This window comes from Engystomops pustulosus, chromosome 1, assembly GCF_040894005.1.
Source record: "Engystomops pustulosus chromosome 1, aEngPut4.maternal, whole genome shotgun sequence".
In the NCBI taxonomy this organism is placed as follows: domain Eukaryota; kingdom Metazoa; phylum Chordata; class Amphibia; order Anura; family Leptodactylidae; genus Engystomops; species Engystomops pustulosus.
In genome coordinates, this window is record NC_092411.1 from 152,215,867 (window position 1) to 152,233,255 (window position 17,389).

Here is a 17,389-nt window from a genome sequence, read left to right on the forward strand (position 1 = left end):
ACAGTTCTTTATTTGAACCGGCAGGAACCGCAGCAAACGTGCCTTTAACAGGTAGATGGGGTGCTGAGATGTGAGTTGGAGGGAGCCTCAGGAGATAGTTCACCAGCCTGGATGTAGAGGGCAGGCTGGGAGGCAGCTGTGTCCTGGTAGGAAGCTTCAGCTTGTCCTGTAGGGCTTCAGGTATCACCTTTAAAAGGTAAGATGATACCCCTTTTCCTCACTACACTAACTCTAGTCTGATGCTCCACTCTTCAGAGGCAGGGGCTAGGCTCTTCCTGCTCTGGTATGGGCTAGATAGAGATTACTCACTCACTCACTGATCTCTAGGATTCTACGAAAGTCCTCTTTCTCTCCAGAATCTGAGACCTCTCTCTTTCTGGGAGAGACTTCTCTCAGAATCCTCCAGAACATTCCTGGCCAGAGGTTTTATTACCTCCCTTTGGTCAGGTGGTGGCTGCTCCTCCAATCACATCTCAGCTTACAGAGGACAGGATGTAACACATATCATTGGACAACAGCATCTTGCATCATACAAAATACTTAACCTCTGCCTTGCCAGGCAGGATTCACCACTGCAATACCCCTATGTCCTATCAGGACCATGTAGTGTAAGGTGATTACATGCAGGTGGGACGTATTCGCAAACCCTCCCTCGCCATTGCATCGGCGAGGGTGTTGCATACCCCGGGGGCAATTGAAAGAGCCGCCCTCGGCTCGACTACAGATGGTTTGGGGCACAGAGGGGGCTAAGGGCACTTCTTGGAAGTGCAGGCTATGTGAGGTGTAGGGACAAACCGCCCATGGTCCTGGAGACAGGCACCTGGGTTGGTGTCGGACTAAGACAAAAACATGTAGCTGTATGACAGTTGGTCGCTGACGCCATTAAACCGAACTGTACAGTAGGAAAGGTGTGGTGTCATGTCCTGTAATCCACTCCTTGCACCAAGGCCTGTATATTTGTTTTATCAACGCTTCTTCCCTGGCGGCAATTATATAAGGTGTCTATCTGCATTGCGTTAGCATATGCGACACAAGTACCTCCTGACTGGTATCCTTACCCATGTATGGGTGGCATCCAGGTGCTAACTCTGTAACACCCCCGGTCCCCTAAAGACCCGCAGTTTACGGACTACCCCCACGTGCAAACCTCAGTTTGAGGGATCAGGTAGCGGTCAGTGTTTTACAAGAAAGACGGTCCGACACAGCCACACTACAACCTGAAAAGCCTATGAAAGGGTTAATGCAGACTACTGGCATATCTTCTGACAGTGTGCAAACAGGTTAAGATCACATTGGCTTAGGAGCCCAATGGGTACACATCTTGAACGGTACAAACGTTACAGAGGTAGATAGGCTACTCAGGGTAGCACGGTAGTAAATGTCTCTTTTCCTGCAAAGAAAAGGCATGGAAGTGCAAACAGAATGTCCGTACCTAAAAAGGAAGGCATTAAGTGCAAAATGATAATCAATAGCAATAGCAACTTTTCCCTGGAGTATCTGGCAAAAGTCTCTCAGAAGGTCTCTAATGACAAAGTCCATCTTCTGGGTACAGCCCTTGATGTGGGGAAAAGTGCACTGAGAAGCAAAGGGTCTCCTCTATGTGTAGAGGGACAGAGTCCTTTGAAGAAATCTCTGCTGTGGCAGAGGAAGGGGTGCTATCATAGCACAAGACAATGTATAATCTCTGGACTGAGATAAATAAGGGTAAGAGTCTCAGGAAAGTCTCTGGCTCCTTGGGGTAAGGACAGAAATATACAATATGTACAGTACAGTACCTGAAGTGGGCTACAGCCCTTCAGGGGTTAATCTTGCTGCTCAAGAGCAATGGCTGCAGGCATGGAAGCAGGAACTGCAGCAGGGACATCATCAGCCTGGGTGAAGAAAGCAGTGTTGAGATCTGTCACCTGAAGACATCTGGTGGTAGAAACTGGAACTGCTGACATGGAACACCCAAAAGCTGGAGCTGGAACAGCAGGGAGGTCATCTGCGGCGGCAGGCATCTCAGCAAAGGAAGGAGACAGGCACTTCTCTGGCTGACCTTCTGTAGCTGGGGGCGCTGTGGAGCGCATGATGATGACCGCAGGAGCTGTAACTTCTTCACTGCTGACAGCTGAAGGATTGTTGTTCCTGGACTGACCTGTAGCTCTTGGGGGCGCTGTTGCGCTGGCGGTGGTAACCTCTGTAGCTGGCAGGGCGTTCTCACCGGACAGCCTGGGCCTCTTAGCAGGTGGTCCTGGATACTCCGCAGAACGGTCAGCAGCATTAGATAAGGGGTCAGGCCCCTTTAAGAGAGTCCCTTTTGTAGCCGGGCCTCCTATGGGGAGATGTTGACCCTCTGCAGGGAGGCCGGACTGTACCCCAGCCGGGGCTAAGGGAGATATAGTCACAGTCACTGTGATATAGGCCCTGGGGGCCATGGTACTCACATCCGCGGTGGTCCTCAGGAGGTCCGGAATCGGAGGAGGCAGCCGCTGTGGAGAATCCGCCATTGAAGACTGCGTACGGGAGACAGCAGTAAGCGGTGCAGCAGAGGAAGGTGCCCGAGGCTCGTGGGCAAGCCATACGACACTTGGTTCTTCATCTCGGAGGCTGTGCGGCATGTCGGCAGGACAGAAGACGTGGAGAAATCCAAGATGGCCGATTAACCTCTCTGATGCTGGATGGCGGCTGCGCTGACTCTGAGGTACCTCGTGGGCTCTCACTGGCGTTGCAGCGCGGGAGAGTTTCGCGCCAGAGGGCGGAGCTTGAGTCTTTCCCGCCAGGAGTTGTGGCGGGCTGAATTTTCTGCTGCGCCACAGCGCGCTGAGGCAGGATTCGCGCCATACGCGCAGGGGGCGGAGCTTAGCGATGTCTCTGGGTTTCCCGCCAGTGAAAGTTTTGGCGGGCTGGAATTACTTGCTGCGCCACAGTTTCTGAGGTAAAAATCTTCAGGCGCGGCAGCGCCGGATGTAGCAGAGCTGGTACAGTTCCTGCAGGGATTAACCTCTTGAGTGCTGGAGCGGCGCTCGACAGCACGTGGCAGCAGTATAACACATTTCAATCCAGAAACACACAATTACTTGGGCCTAACCCGGATGGCAGCAGGGTTAGGCAGCACAGTCTTTTTAATAAAGGAAAGTCTTTAATGCCATAATAAGGCACAGAAGTATCAATCCTGTTCGTGACGCCACTTGCAACATCCCCCACCGGGGCCTAGCCCTTTGAGGTGAGGCCTGGAGACAGCCGGGGCCCGCGGTACCAGAGTGGCTGGCGGTTGCGGCCTAAGCACGCTATTGTCACGGTGCTTGGTACGGGGAAACCGGAGGGCTGTCCTACAGCCTGGCAGGTCTCCAGCAGGGTGGTGTTGGCAAGAAATGAAGAGGGAGAGGCTGCTATAGCGGATCTCCCTGGGGCAACCCCTTAATGTCCCGAGTGTGAGTCTCTGGGTGATGGACAGGGTGCCGGTGATGAAGGCAGCCGTATTAGCAGGGACCAGACGGAGACAGAAGTTGAAGAAAACAACTTACAGTTCTTTATTTGAACCGGCAGGAACCGCAGCAAACGTGCCTTTAACAGGTAGATGGGGTGCTGAGATGTGAGTTGGAGGGAGCCTCAGGAGATAGTTCACCAGCCTGGATGTAGAGGGCAGGCTGGGAGGCAGCTGTGTCCTGGTAGGAAGCTTCAGCTTGTCCTGTAGGGCTTCAGGTATCACCTTTAAAGGTAAGATGATACCCCTTTTCCTCACTACACTAACTCTAGTCTGATGCTCCACTCTTCAGAGGCAGGGGCTAGGCTCTTCCTGCTCTGGTATGGGCTAGATAGAGATTACTCACTCACTCACTCACTGATCTCTAGGATTCTCCGAAAGTCCTCTTTCTCTCCAGAATCTGAGACCTCTCTCTTTCTGGGAGAGACTTCTCTCAGAATCCTCCAGAACATTCCTGGCCAGAGGTTTTATTACCTCCCTTTGGTCAGGTGGTGGCTGCTCCTCCAATCACATCTCAGCTTACAGAGGACAGGATGTAACACATATCAATGGACAACAGCATCTTGCATCATACAAAATACTTAACCTCTGCCTTGCCAGGCAGGATTCACCACTGCAATACCCCTATGTCCTATCAGGACCATGTAGTGTAAGGTGATTACATGCAGGTGGGACGTATTCGCAAACCCTCCCTCGCCATTGCATCGGCGAGGGTGTTGCACATACATCCCCTGGAGCAGCACAATGTTATAGAACATAGTGGTGTGAAGGGGTTAATGGACCCCACATAGTATAATGTCCCCTTCCTGTTGCCAATACCCCGTAAGGACTCATATAACACCCCCTCGTTCATTTTATCCTCCCTTACTTTTGGTTCCCCACTTTTATTTATCTCCTCATACTTACATGGCACAAGTACTGTTTTGTGGCACATCACAAGTAACACAATTAAGTGTCAAAAATAAAACTCCACATCGAAAAGGGGGTTGAAGATTATTGACTGGTCTAAATAAGCACCACAAATTGCGCCCAAAAAGTCTTGTGAAACAGTAAAAGCAAAGATCGGTCAGTAAAATAAAGCCAGGTCCTAAATATACATGTCCAAGAAAAAAAAAGGCATGAGGTTTGCACACCAAAAAGTTAAGTAATTTTTACATTCCCCCAACGTATCTACTGTATTGTGGATTGAAATGTTTAGGGATGTCTTTCACATATCCAAGCCACTGAATTAACAAAGGAAAAAGAATTTCATGTTGCTTCTGGTATAGTGCAGCCGTGACGCAAAATTATACACTGAAAGGGGCATTCTGTGCAAAACATTTATCATATAGAGTCCGACTGAAATGTGTTGTACGCCCTATGTTAAAGGTGGACCAAAAAAAAGTTGGTGCACTCTGTCGGAGCATTGTAAGCACATAATATGCAGACAGCACAAACGTGTATGTTACAGGGGAACATTCTTCATAACTGGACCTTCTGCTCTATTATTATATTACATATAGTGTAAATGGATACAGTATATACTGATAGCAGCCACTGATATTCTGTGGTATGATGTCAGTGTGTACTGAGCCATTGAGTCATTAACATATCAAAAGGCTTTGACAGTAAGAAGCCACCATGAACCAGGTGTGAGATTCCCTGCACACTACTGGGGTCTATCCTAAGAGGGTCTTAGGGTGGAGTTATAAGGGGGTGGGAAGGGACTACACACAAGGATATTTAAGCATGGTAAAAACAGAAATCAAGCTCTCTTGCTTCCTGGCCCCCTGGACGACTAGCACTTAAGGAACCAGGTCAAATATTGTGTGTGCTTTCTGTGTATGTATATAACTTTATAAGTAATTATAACATAGTACTTATTATAATATAGTAGACTTTATACGTGTACCGATAGATATTCCAGGTGTTATGTGTTTTACCATATATATACATAACTAAGTGTTTACAGTGAGTATGTATATATTAGTGTAACTACATGTACAACCTGTAGCCGTATCCCATTCACACGTGGATCTCTGCCCTGCACGTGTATTGGAGGATTAGATATATAGATGCTATTGTGCATGAGTCTCTATATGTACATGTATATGGTCAGGTATTGGATGTGACTCCTGCCTTAGGATATATCCAGGAGCTGCTGTAGTGTTAGATTATATTGTATATACATACACATTACTGGGGTCCAGAAGGGGACAGGAAAAGAGGTTTGTGTGCAGTTGTGTTCTCTATGTATTTTGTATTGTATTTTATGTAGTTACTTTGTCACATGTATGTTGTTAGTAAAGTCTTTTTGTATCTGCGAGGGTTGTATGTTATTCCTGTGATATATGAAGGACTGGAGTAGGTGCTTATGGTAAATAGCACAGACTAAGGGGCTGGACAGAACCACTGAAACCCATAGGAACTGAGCAAAAACCCAGTCCCAAACTCCCCTATATCAGTGTACATACTGTGTGCCAGTAAGTTTGTCTGATCAAATTGGCTTTTGTGAAGCTAGCCCAAGATGACCAATGAAAGGGACCAGGGTGATTTTTTTTTTCTCCACTTTACGTTCATAATCCTCCACTTCTCCTATGATCTTAAAAAAAAAAACACTATTGAATCATGTGCATGTTCATTATTTCTAGGCTTGGTTATATCGAGGACACCGATCCGTACAGATAGAAAAGCACCATACAACTCACATCAAAAAGATGTAATTTAATAAATGTTTATTGGCAATATATTTCTATCAAGTTGAATTTACTTTAGCAGGATGCAGACAAGCAACAATACTATTATTATATTTCTTTGCTAATTAAATCACTTCTCCCCTATGCTAGCCCCCCCTCCCCCCACCTCTACATGACAAACTCACTACAGCTCACTAGAACTGTGAATCTGCAGCACGGGGGGAATCTGGTAACACTCCCCTATAGACCTTAAAGGTTTAGGAGCATAGTTTTAAAAGTTGATTTTTTTGAAGGAACGAGGCCATTAATAACAAATATAAAAAGATTAGCAGAGTCACACAGTGCCCAGATCTATGAGTAAATGTCCCTGATTTATCATCCTTTTAGTTTACCGGATGTTAACCCTCTACATGCTGTCTGCAAAGTTGCTGGCAGCATGTAACAGCAGGTGCATTGGCTGCCACCATCTTAACTGTAATCACCCCTCCTGTGATGTTATGATAAGAGCCTAAGACTTGAAATCTTTGCAAAAATTTGGTGGTTAGTTTCAGCATCGAAAATATGGACGAGGCTTATGAGAAAAGAATCCTTGATCGGGTTCGCAACAACAGTTACGTTTATTTCTGTGCCGGAATCAGCGATCTGCCAAAACCAACAGGTAGGCAAAGGCTTAGACAATACACTGTAAAGATTCTACAGATTTATCATCCAGTAGCCACAGTGATACATATGGAATATTTTCATACGGTTAAACCTTGCTAGACAAATTTGAAGTTAGATATTAATTATATATCTCAAATAAAAAAAAAATGTATAGTATTATAGAAGTCGCCCCAAACATCTCATAAGCAAGGGCTCCACCTCCAAGTTCTAGTGAGGCTCCATGAACAACCAAGCTAGCCTATAATCACCTCCATCCCAGATGTTGTTGGGACTGGTGGCAATAGACCCAACAAGCATTTCCATTCTTCACCTGTTGAAACAACTTTATTTTGTGTGTAAAACACTGAAGTTGGGTTATCACATTACTTGGATGTGCTGGTGATTAGGTTTTCAGAGAACCACAGCCTAGTGGTTTCACAGCACAACCTGCAGGTAATTAGTAGCATCAAAAAGATGTACTAAACCACCCAAGGAGGCTATAAAGTACTAACCATAGTGCAGACTGCTGTAAAGTGTAGGGTACATTATTTTATGACGCTTAATATAGCTTATTATAAAATCTGTAAAAGCAGTGAGTAACTGCCCCTAAACTGTCATACAGAAAGTAGCTTTTGCTAGGGGACATCCGTATTCCGGACTGGACTAGTGTAACAGGCAGGAGACACCTGACCTCTGCCATGACATCAGATGAATTCATAGACCATGAACTCTTCCTCATTTTAAAACGGTACAACCATAAATGTAACTTATTTTAAGTGTTAGAAAATAATTAAAAGATATATAAAAATATTACAAATTACAGGAAGCATGGTGTGAATTTGTATTCAGATTCCTGAACCATCTTAAACTGTAATGAGAGCAATATGTCTGTTGTGTTTACCAGCTTTCCACATTTTTTGCCTTTGCAGTATTGCTGTAGCGCAGTCAGATTGGTTTTAAAACATTTGTGAACAACAATTTTATAGTCAATCAAAGGTCTGGACTTTGACTAAACCTTTTGTTCATGTTGTGATTTGTTCAGTACTTCCAAAGGCTTTATGTTCTATCCAAGTAGTCCATTTACTTATATAATAGTGAAAGTCAGACGTTACCACTGTGCTAAAGGAACTTTGTTGTTACTTATTATTGGCCATTTATGAAGGAGTTCGTGTTTGAATCGGAAATTTGGCTCACCGACAAACAAACCTGACGACGACGTGATGCAGGCACATCAATGCTTCATAGGCGATAAGAAATAAAACATGGCACATTCCATTCTCTCTGAACCCATTTATTACACACACTGTACCCACAATTAGGATTATTTAGCACCTGCAACAGCATGCAAGCCTTGCTTTACAATCAAGAAGAAAGCACAAGTATTGAGCTTTAGGCCCCCTGCACACAAACCAAAAAAAAGAAAACAAAAGTCTAGAATATGTTTTCATGTTGTTTAATGGGCTCATACACATGCCATAGTTTCCACGGCCCTGTGAATGAGCCAACTGCCCGATATAAAAACTCAGAACAGGTCCTATTCCTACCACAGTGTGCAAGCAGCATTTCCTATTGTTCACGGCCTGTGTCACACACTTATGACATGTGACCTCTGACTCCTTGTGTGTGGCCCAAAAAATGCACCTTTGTGTGCAAAAGACAGCAGTCCAAAGTCTTTGGGGTACAAGAGATCATAAAACTTTAGAACACTGAAACAGCACCTTATTTTACAATAGGGGGTACTGCTCACAATATGCATGAAGCCGACTGGATCATGGAATTGGCAGCCATCTGTTGCTACAATGTAGACAATACATGGAAATATCTGTGTACACAAGGTAGAAAAAGTATATTAGCACCATTAGTAGATCATTCATAAACATTGTGCCTACAAAAGCTTTGTAATAGTAGATAGAATTAATGATCTAAGAAATATTTTTCCAATACCATCCAAACAGTTTCCATAAGGTGGTTATACTGTAGCCTATTGTGAACACTGCTGCACAGTGTTGAGATGGAAGTGGTGCTGTGTAGAGGGCGCTGAGAATTAAAACCTGCAGGGACCACTATGTTTTATAGACTCCATGGCCCCTTCATTTTTTTATTTTTTAAAGGGGACTCCAAAAATCAAAGGCCTATAACTGGCAAACTTTCAAAAATAGGCAAGAGGTTACTATGATGAGGATACCCTTAGAAGGGTAGTTTGATGTGATGAGACAATACCACATATACATACATACATATACATTTCTTAAAACCTAGCATTTCAACAAACTTTGATTAAATCTTTAGTACAGTAGGTGTACATGAAGAACACCACTATTTGTGGTTGTTTTATGACTTGCATTCTACTTTAGCAGTGTGGGTAAATAGAGACCAACTGCTATCATGTCTCCAATCTGAAACATCTAACTATAGTTCTGCTCTAGTGAGGATTCACAGGAGATTTTTTTTGTCAGGCCTCATGCATACGAAAGGATGCTCGCTGGGTGCAGGAGAGAGCACCCCTCTCCATAGAAAGGCTAGTGTAATAAAGCAGAACAAAGGCATCTCCTGTAATTTTCCATGTTCAGTCATGGTGTGGGGAGACAGCGTGAGATCACTGCACCATATCTAGGGGCTAGAAGTCTATGGGGACCTTGATGCAGCCACAAATTTGAAGGCTGGATGACAGCTTCCATTCCGTTCATGTGCAGGAGGTTGAAGATTGGGCGTACACATTGCGTTTCAATTGCACACAATACAGAACACCTGTTGCTCTGTGTTGCGTTTCAATACACTATTTAAAGGCAACAAGTGATATTGATATTTGCACCTACTATTGATTCAAAGTTTGTTAAAAATCTAGTGACTATTTAAGATGGAAAACCTCTGCAGACATCTCTATTATCCTGTACAAAGTCATTTGGCTTCTGTCAACTTCTACGTGTTGGTGCAGCCAGCTATACAAATATATATGTACAATTATACATAACACATTTTTGATTTACGTCATTGGTTGCTCTGCATAAAGGATTATTGTTCAGCTGTGAGCCAAGATAAAGGACAATTGTGACACAAGATTGCCATTTACAGATCCCTGTACATATACATAAGTCACCAGAAAAGAAGAAAATAGCAGGTCACAGCAAAATAATAACACTCCGTGCAGAGCGATATAGAAAAATGCTGCTGGTTGACAGATACTTTGCTGGATAATTCGGTTTCTCAAGTAAATGGTTGAGGTCAGCATTTCATCTGGAGGTAGGATGAAAGCAGCAATTCTGGAGGACAGAACACACTGTTCCTGTTTACCACACGCATCTGACGTTTGCCTTCAAAATTGGAACCTAGAATGAGGGGGAAAAAGAATTTACTAGTTGGTTACATTATTTTTTTTTTTAACTTATTTCAACAGTCACATTTGTAGTATTTTAAAGAGATCCTATTATTAGCAGACAGCCCATTACTAGAGCTGTTGGGTGCTGTATACAATTTGGCCATTTCAGAAATACGCAGATGGGTGACATATTCGACCAGAGTAGCAGCTCTTCTCCAATCAGAAAAGATGATGGCACTATAAATACCAGCTGTTGTGACACAAAATACAGTTCACAGGTACTGAAGTCTACAATGTGTGGCTATGTATTAAAAGGGAAGAAAATCTATCGCTGGAGAATACCCTGTAGAACCCTGGATCTACTGAGATGTCATAGGTACATTCTATGACCAGCAGCGATTTCTAGAACAAATAGGCTTGTACGGTTCTACAGAGCCAATATAACACAGTAGAAACTGCTCAGATAATTTACCAGTAATCTCAAAGCACCACTGGTTACTTAGAAGTATCGGTGTCTAAGCTATAGGCCGATAGTAGACAGACTCTACTTGTGCTCTCCTCACCAACATGGTTGAGGACTGAAGGACATCTACCACCAGGATCAAGGATTATAAACCAAACACATTGGCATACTGGTGTGTGTCCCCTCTGGCAGGATCCATTAATCTTTTAGCATTATATGTCCTTTAAAATTATGCAAATGAGTCTAAGGGGCTCTGGGCTCCATAGGTGTTCATTGACCCTGGAGCCGCTTAGGCTCATTTACACAATTTTTTCATTAAAAACAAGGACATAGAAGCTTAACCTCTTAACGCTCAGCGTCCGATATATCGGACGCTGAGCTCAGTGACTTAGCGCTCAGCGTCCGATATATCGAACGCTGAGCCGATGCCGGTTCAGCTCAAGATTTGAGCCGAAACGGCATCGAGAAACACGGGGTGCCGGCTGTGACTGATAGCCGGCACCCCAGTGTAACACCCGCGATCGGAGTTGTCTCTGATCGCGGGTGATTAACCCGTTAAATGCCGCGGTCATCGCGACCGCGGCATCTAACATGCATATGGGGTGTCTTTCCCCCACGATCGCCCCCCCCCCCGAATCATTTTCGGGGGGCACCGATCACTGCTACGGTATCACTGGGGTCCGATCTGGACCCCAGTGTTACCTGCAGGAACTGCCGGTAAGATGGCGTCTGTGACGTCATCTTACTGGCAGAGTGCCACCCTATGCAAGTGCATAGGCTGACACTGATAATGCCCTGCAATACATAAGTATTGCAGGGTATTATTATGAACAAGCAATCAGATGATTGCTTGTTCATTTCCCATGGTGGAAAAAGTGAAAAAGTAAAAAAAAAAAAATTATTCAATAAAAAAATAAAGTAATAAATCACCAAAAATGCCCAAAAGCCCCAAAACATATTAAGAGACATATAACTAAAAAAAAAAGTTTAAATCATAACACAAACCCCACATATATAGTATCACCGCGTCCGTAACAACCCGTAGAATAAAAATAAATAATTATTGAACCCGCACGGTGAACGCCGTAAAATAAACTGTTATAAACCCTCCAAAAATTATGATTTTTACCTATTCAATCCCACAAAAAATGCTATAAAAAGTGATCAAAAAAACATATGTACTCTAGAATGATACTGGTGCAAAGTACAACGTGTCCCGCAAAAAACAAGCCATCAACCAGCTCCGTAGCCAAAAATGTAACAAAGTTATGCCACTTGGAAGATGGCAATACAAAAATGATAGATTTTTCCCCACAATAGGGTTTTATTTTACAAATTTAGTAAAACGCAAGAAAATATATTCGTGTCTGGTATCCCCGTTATCGTATCGACCCATAGAATGAAGATAATATGATTATTAGTCTATACGGTGAACACCACAAAAAAAAAAAAGTAAAAAATCCAGTACAGAATTGATGCTTTTCTACTCCTGCTCTCAAAAAGAAGTTCCTAAATTTTCAACAATAGGTGATACCAACCCCAAAATGGTAACATTGGAAAAAGCATCTCATCCCGCAAAAAAAATGCCGTCACATGACCCTAATAGCGCAAAAGCGAAAATTTTACAGCCTTCAAAAGAGGCCAATGAGGAAAGTAAAATCCTGGCAGCTGTAGGGCCCTCCTTCCCTTCTGCACCTCGCTGTGCGCCCATAAAACAAGTCACGGCCACATGTGGGGGGTCTCTGCACTCGGGAGAAATTGTAGAACAAATTGTATGGTGGGTTTTGTATTTTTATCTTTTGGAAATGTGTAAATTTTAGGGCTAAATGAACGTATAACCGGCACAATTTGACTATTCTAAATTTCGCCTCCATTTTGATGTAATTACTATGAAGATCTCAAGGGGTTAACAATCTTCGTAAAAGCTGTTTCTGATAGTTTGAGGGGTGCAGATTTGAAATTGGGTTGGTTATATGGGGGGTTTTGATGCTAAATATGTAAATTTTCATTCAAAACTGTATTTATCCCCAAAATAGTCATTTCTGAAAATCCGGAAAAGCGCTATTCGATTTGTAAGCCGCGTGACATCAAAATAAATTATCCAGACATTTAAAAAATGGTGAAAATGTAAAGTAGACATATGGGAAATGTTATTCAGCAATTTATTTAGGTGGTAAATCTATCTGCCTGAAAACTCAATGATTTCAAATTTCAAAAATGGCAAATTTTTCAGAAAATTCATCATATTTTCTTTTTTTTTGTAAATAAACGCAAAACTTATCAGCCAAAATTTACCACTAAAATGAAGTACAACATGTGGGGAAAAAAACAATCTCAGAATCGTTTTGATAAGTAACAGTGTTCAAAAGTTATAACCATATAAAGCGACGCATGTCAGAATCCAAAAAATGGGACTGAGCCTTAAGCTGTAAAATGGCTGCCTCCTTAAGGGGTTAAAGAAGAGCAGATCCTGCCAGAGGGGGAACACACCAGTATTTCCAGGTGCTTGGTTTATAACCCTTGATCCTGGTAGTAGATGTCCTTTAAAGGGGTACTCCAGTTTTAAATAATAGTTGATCAGACACCTTTACCAATTGGCTGACTGAAGCAGCCCGACAATAGCTTCCACTGCACAGGCCGACAAAATCTGGTGCAGTCATTACACAGATGCACAAAGTACTGTACTGCACTGTCCTTAGGAAGTGGGCTTTTCTGTATACAAAATCTACCAATGAACTTTATTTTACTACGGTTTTCCACCATCAAACGAAGTAATTCAGTGCTGTTAGCTTGTGCCCAGTGAATGCACTGCACAGATGAATTGGGCATCATTTCCAAACACTATAGCTATAGCTATAATTGAGGATTTCCCAAACACCGTCCCAAAACAAATTCCAGAGTTCTTACTGGCAGAGGCCAGATCCATGTACTGGCAAACAGCATGCAGCAGGAGGCGCTGGTAACTGTGAAAGAACCAGATGAGAAACTATGAGACTGAAATATAAGGCACTTGATCTACTCAAATGTTAATATGTAATAAAGGCTATCCTAAAGTTAACATATAGTCATAACCAACATATTAAAAAGACTAAAAAATATAAAATATTTAAAGAATCTGGAAATAGACTGTTTATTTAGCACCATTTTAAGAGTTCTGTATTCCCAAAGCAGTTGGTTGTTACTACACACATGATATAGAAACCTATAACATCTGAAAACGTGTTGACTGGTTAAAGGTGTCAAAACAAAGACTCAAGATGGTGAACTACAACAAATGTTTATCAGGTAAAGTGTTTAAAGTGTGACCGTCATTTGAGTTAATTATGTGGGGGAGGAAGTTTTTTCTAATATACTTTATGAAACTGTTATTTGTAAAGAAACAGACTGCAATTCTCCCTCTTGTACAGAATTGTATTCCAGCCTGTATAGTGTAGGTTTATGTGGGATGAATGCGAGCTTACATCTAGTCTCCCTGCATTTGAATCCCCACAGCTGTGTAAACAATACCTTTGCATACTACAGTCAGGGAGAGCAGAAAGGGTTAACCCTAACTGATCAGAGCTGTGTAAACAGAGGAGTCAAAGTCTTCAGTCGGGTAGACAAATCAGTCTTGACTACAGAGAAGTACAGATGTTACTAAGGGGCACTTTGCAGCTTGTTTCTTTAGATATCGAGCAGAATTTCTCATCAAAGCATATTATTAAAAAAAATAAATCTAGAAATCTAGAACAAAACAATGTAGACCACGCAAAACACATGGTCCTCATTCCTGTCTGCTTTTCAGTACAAAACCATATGTGATCGGGACAAGCAAAGACTTATTGCTTTTGAATTGCATTTTAAAATGTGCGAACATGGTCTTATTCACTTTCCTTGATTGGGAGGAGCAAATTCAGCCAATTTGTTACAACGGTGTGGCAATTTTCTACAGCACTGTGTACTTCATACACAGAAAACCAGTAAAAGATCTTATTTAGGGTGGTTTCACAATGGCGTTTCTTTCACATCAGTGATATTTCACTGAACCCATTTTGGCTTATGGACTCATACAGTTTGGTTTTCTCTTCCTGGCTTCACTGATGCCTTACTGACCAATCCTTTTCAATGGGCTTTTTCACATTTAGTTTTTTTCCACTGATACTATGTCATCAGTGAACACAAAAAGAAAGTGTGAAATAGCCCATTGAAAAGAATAGGCCAGCAAGGCATCAGTGAAAAATCACCTAAGCCAGGAAGAGAAAACCAATCTGTAGGTGTCCAGAAGCCAAAATGGGTTCAGTGAAATATCACTGATGTGAAAGAAACGCCATTATGAAACCACCCTTAGAGTGTAAGCCCTCCATTCAATAGTCTATACTATAGATGTTCCAAAACACCCTGTTATTGTTTTTTTTTTCCCAGCAGTGATTTTTCACTGAAGCCATTTTGGCTTATGGACACATACAGATCGATTTTCTTAGTTTCAGTGATTTTTAGCCTTACTGAACCAGCCTTTAAAAAAAAAAAAAAAAAAAAAAAAATTGTGAAAAAGAACCCCAACACATTAGGCATCAGTCTACAAAGCCAGGAAGAGAAAACCGATCTGTACATGTTCATGGGCCAAAATGGCTTCAGTGAAAAATCACTGATGTGAAAAAAAAAAAAAAAACAAAAAAAAAAAAACACAATGAATCCACCCTAAGAATGGAGAGCTAGTGGAACAAACAGTCCTTGTATTATTAAAAAAAAGACATTTATTAGAATTGGATTACAATATTATATATTGCATTGTAATACCACATTTTCTGGCAGTGGACACACAGTAGTGCACACTGCACTAAAAGTGCATTGGCCCGTGTATAATGCAGGGTGCGCCACAATTTGTCTCAGACGCTTCTTAAATACCTGTGCAAGCAGTTTGCACTGAAAAGTACAGGCAAAGTGTGACAGAAAACTGGTGCTTTTCTAACAGAAACAATAAAACCTTTGTCTGTTATTGCAGCTCAGTTCTATTAATGCAAATAGGGCTAAGGTGCACTACTAAACATATGCTATGTGCTGTATATAAAGCAGCCATGATTTTCTACTCCTGGGCTATCCTATGAGTTTTAAAATGTATATGGTGAATTTGTAGATAAATAAAAAAAAATGCTTAAAAAAGAACCAGGTCAGCACAAGGCAATACAAGAAAATTCACCATTTATTCTGTTCTGCTGCTTAAATCTCAGGAGAGGCGTGCTGTACATATACTTGTGAATTGGGTACCTGGCTTTATTGAGAACTATTGGAGTTTAAATCACTGCTTGTAGAGAATGGTAGGATCTCAAAACTTAGTAGTACGTGCCCAAAGAAATGGAAAACAAAAATACTGTATTACAGTAATTGTCTTTTTTAAAAGCAAATATCAAATGTGCACATTCAGAGGGAAAACATACATGAAATATATTTGTTCTACAAGAAGGAATACAAAGCGTCCCAGGGGTAAAAACAGAATACGTATTCTAGGCAAATAGTCTGTGTAAAAGCAGTTCAGATGCATAATTACTTTGACCAAAGAGGGTGGTACAAGATAAAGGCATCCACCATTGTGAATCCCTGTGCCATGAACCACCAGACTTGCTTTTTATTTAGCATTAGTTGCAAGCTTGAAAAAGGCTGAACACAGCCGAAACGTTGCAGGAGGTGGAATAAACACCAAGTTTGTTTTCACGTTTTCACTATTTTGGAGTGCTGCCATTTTCTCTATTGGATAGAGATATATATGGATATCAATGGACCTTCTGTTATTTTCCATGACTAATCTATTACGAATAATGGAAAAAAAAGACATGGGTTGCAAAGCTTTTTTACCCCTGCTATTAATAAGGGAGTGTGTAACAGAACCTGCTGAACATAGCTGTGAACTTAGCCAAAGACTAACAAAAAATATACAGCCAGGGAGGCTGCAATGTTCCATTCTTCCTGTCAAAAGAGCCTTCATAATAATAATTATTCCCGATAGGAGTTTGTGTCCCCTTACATAGAAGCCTTTGCGCTACAGTCCATGTAGGATCAAACAGAAAAGAGACCAACTGAAGGCCAGTATCCTGTTTTTAAGTTAGAAATACCTGTATGCAGTAACACTCGCTGAATTATATATACTCTAGGGCAGTGATGGCAAACCTTTTAGAGACCGAGTGCCCAAACTACAACAAAGACCCGCTTATTTATCGCAAAGTGCCAACACAGAAATTTATTTGTGATTTATACTTCCTTCTCTGTCACAGTTTTCATTGATACCAGCCCCTGAGGACACCAATAAAGCAGAAAATAGTCCCAGGTATAGCTGTCACTTTAATATAGCTCTGTGCACAGCAAGTCCTGGGCTGTCTGGGACTGCAGGAAGATACCAGGAGTCATCTCTGGTGATGGCCTGAGTGCCCACAGAAAGGGCTCTGAGTGCCACCTCTGGCACCAGTGCCATAGGTTAGCCATCACTGCCCTAGGGAAATAGGTTCTTACTGAAGGAAAAAAGCCTGGAGTGTTTCTTTAGTTAAATCTTATAGCAACAAACCAATCAGATGAAGTCTCATGATGCATTAAAGGTAAGTGCTGACAGACAATACCTGTTTTCCATCATAGAAATATACACAGATTCCGGGCTGACAGAGAAAAAGGAGAGCATCTCCTCTTCCAAGACCTCTAGTGTGCCCTGTTGAAAATAGAAAAAAAATAATTCGGGTGGTGTTATAATGAGAAGATCAGCAGCAAAATTCATTATTCAGGTTACAGACACTTCTCCTGTCACTCATAAAAGATGGCATGAGGCCATTGCTGCTAGAGTTTCTAATGCATAGGTAGATACAGAA

General features: G+C 42.1%; 1 protein-coding gene across 2 annotated transcripts in view; it reads right to left on the reverse strand.

Annotated features, from left to right (window-relative positions):
* Window positions 1-8,058: 8,058 nt before the first annotated feature.
* The window catches only part of R3HDM4 (R3H domain containing 4), a 38,002-nt gene continuing 28,671 nt past the window's right edge, over window positions 8,059-17,389 (reverse strand). Inside the window, exons 7-9 of one of the 2 annotated variants that reach the window (XM_072111313.1) lie at window positions 17,147-17,232; window positions 13,470-13,525; window positions 8,059-10,109 (exon numbers count right to left, since the gene is read on the reverse strand). In XM_072111313.1, coding sequence (XP_071967414.1) covers window positions 10,006-10,109; window positions 13,470-13,525; window positions 17,147-17,232 — 246 coding nt within the window. In that variant the 3' untranslated portion in view covers window positions 8,059-10,005. The remainder of the gene's footprint in view (window positions 10,110-13,469; window positions 13,526-17,146; window positions 17,233-17,389) is intronic. The other variant, XM_072111323.1, reaches the window with a different exon arrangement.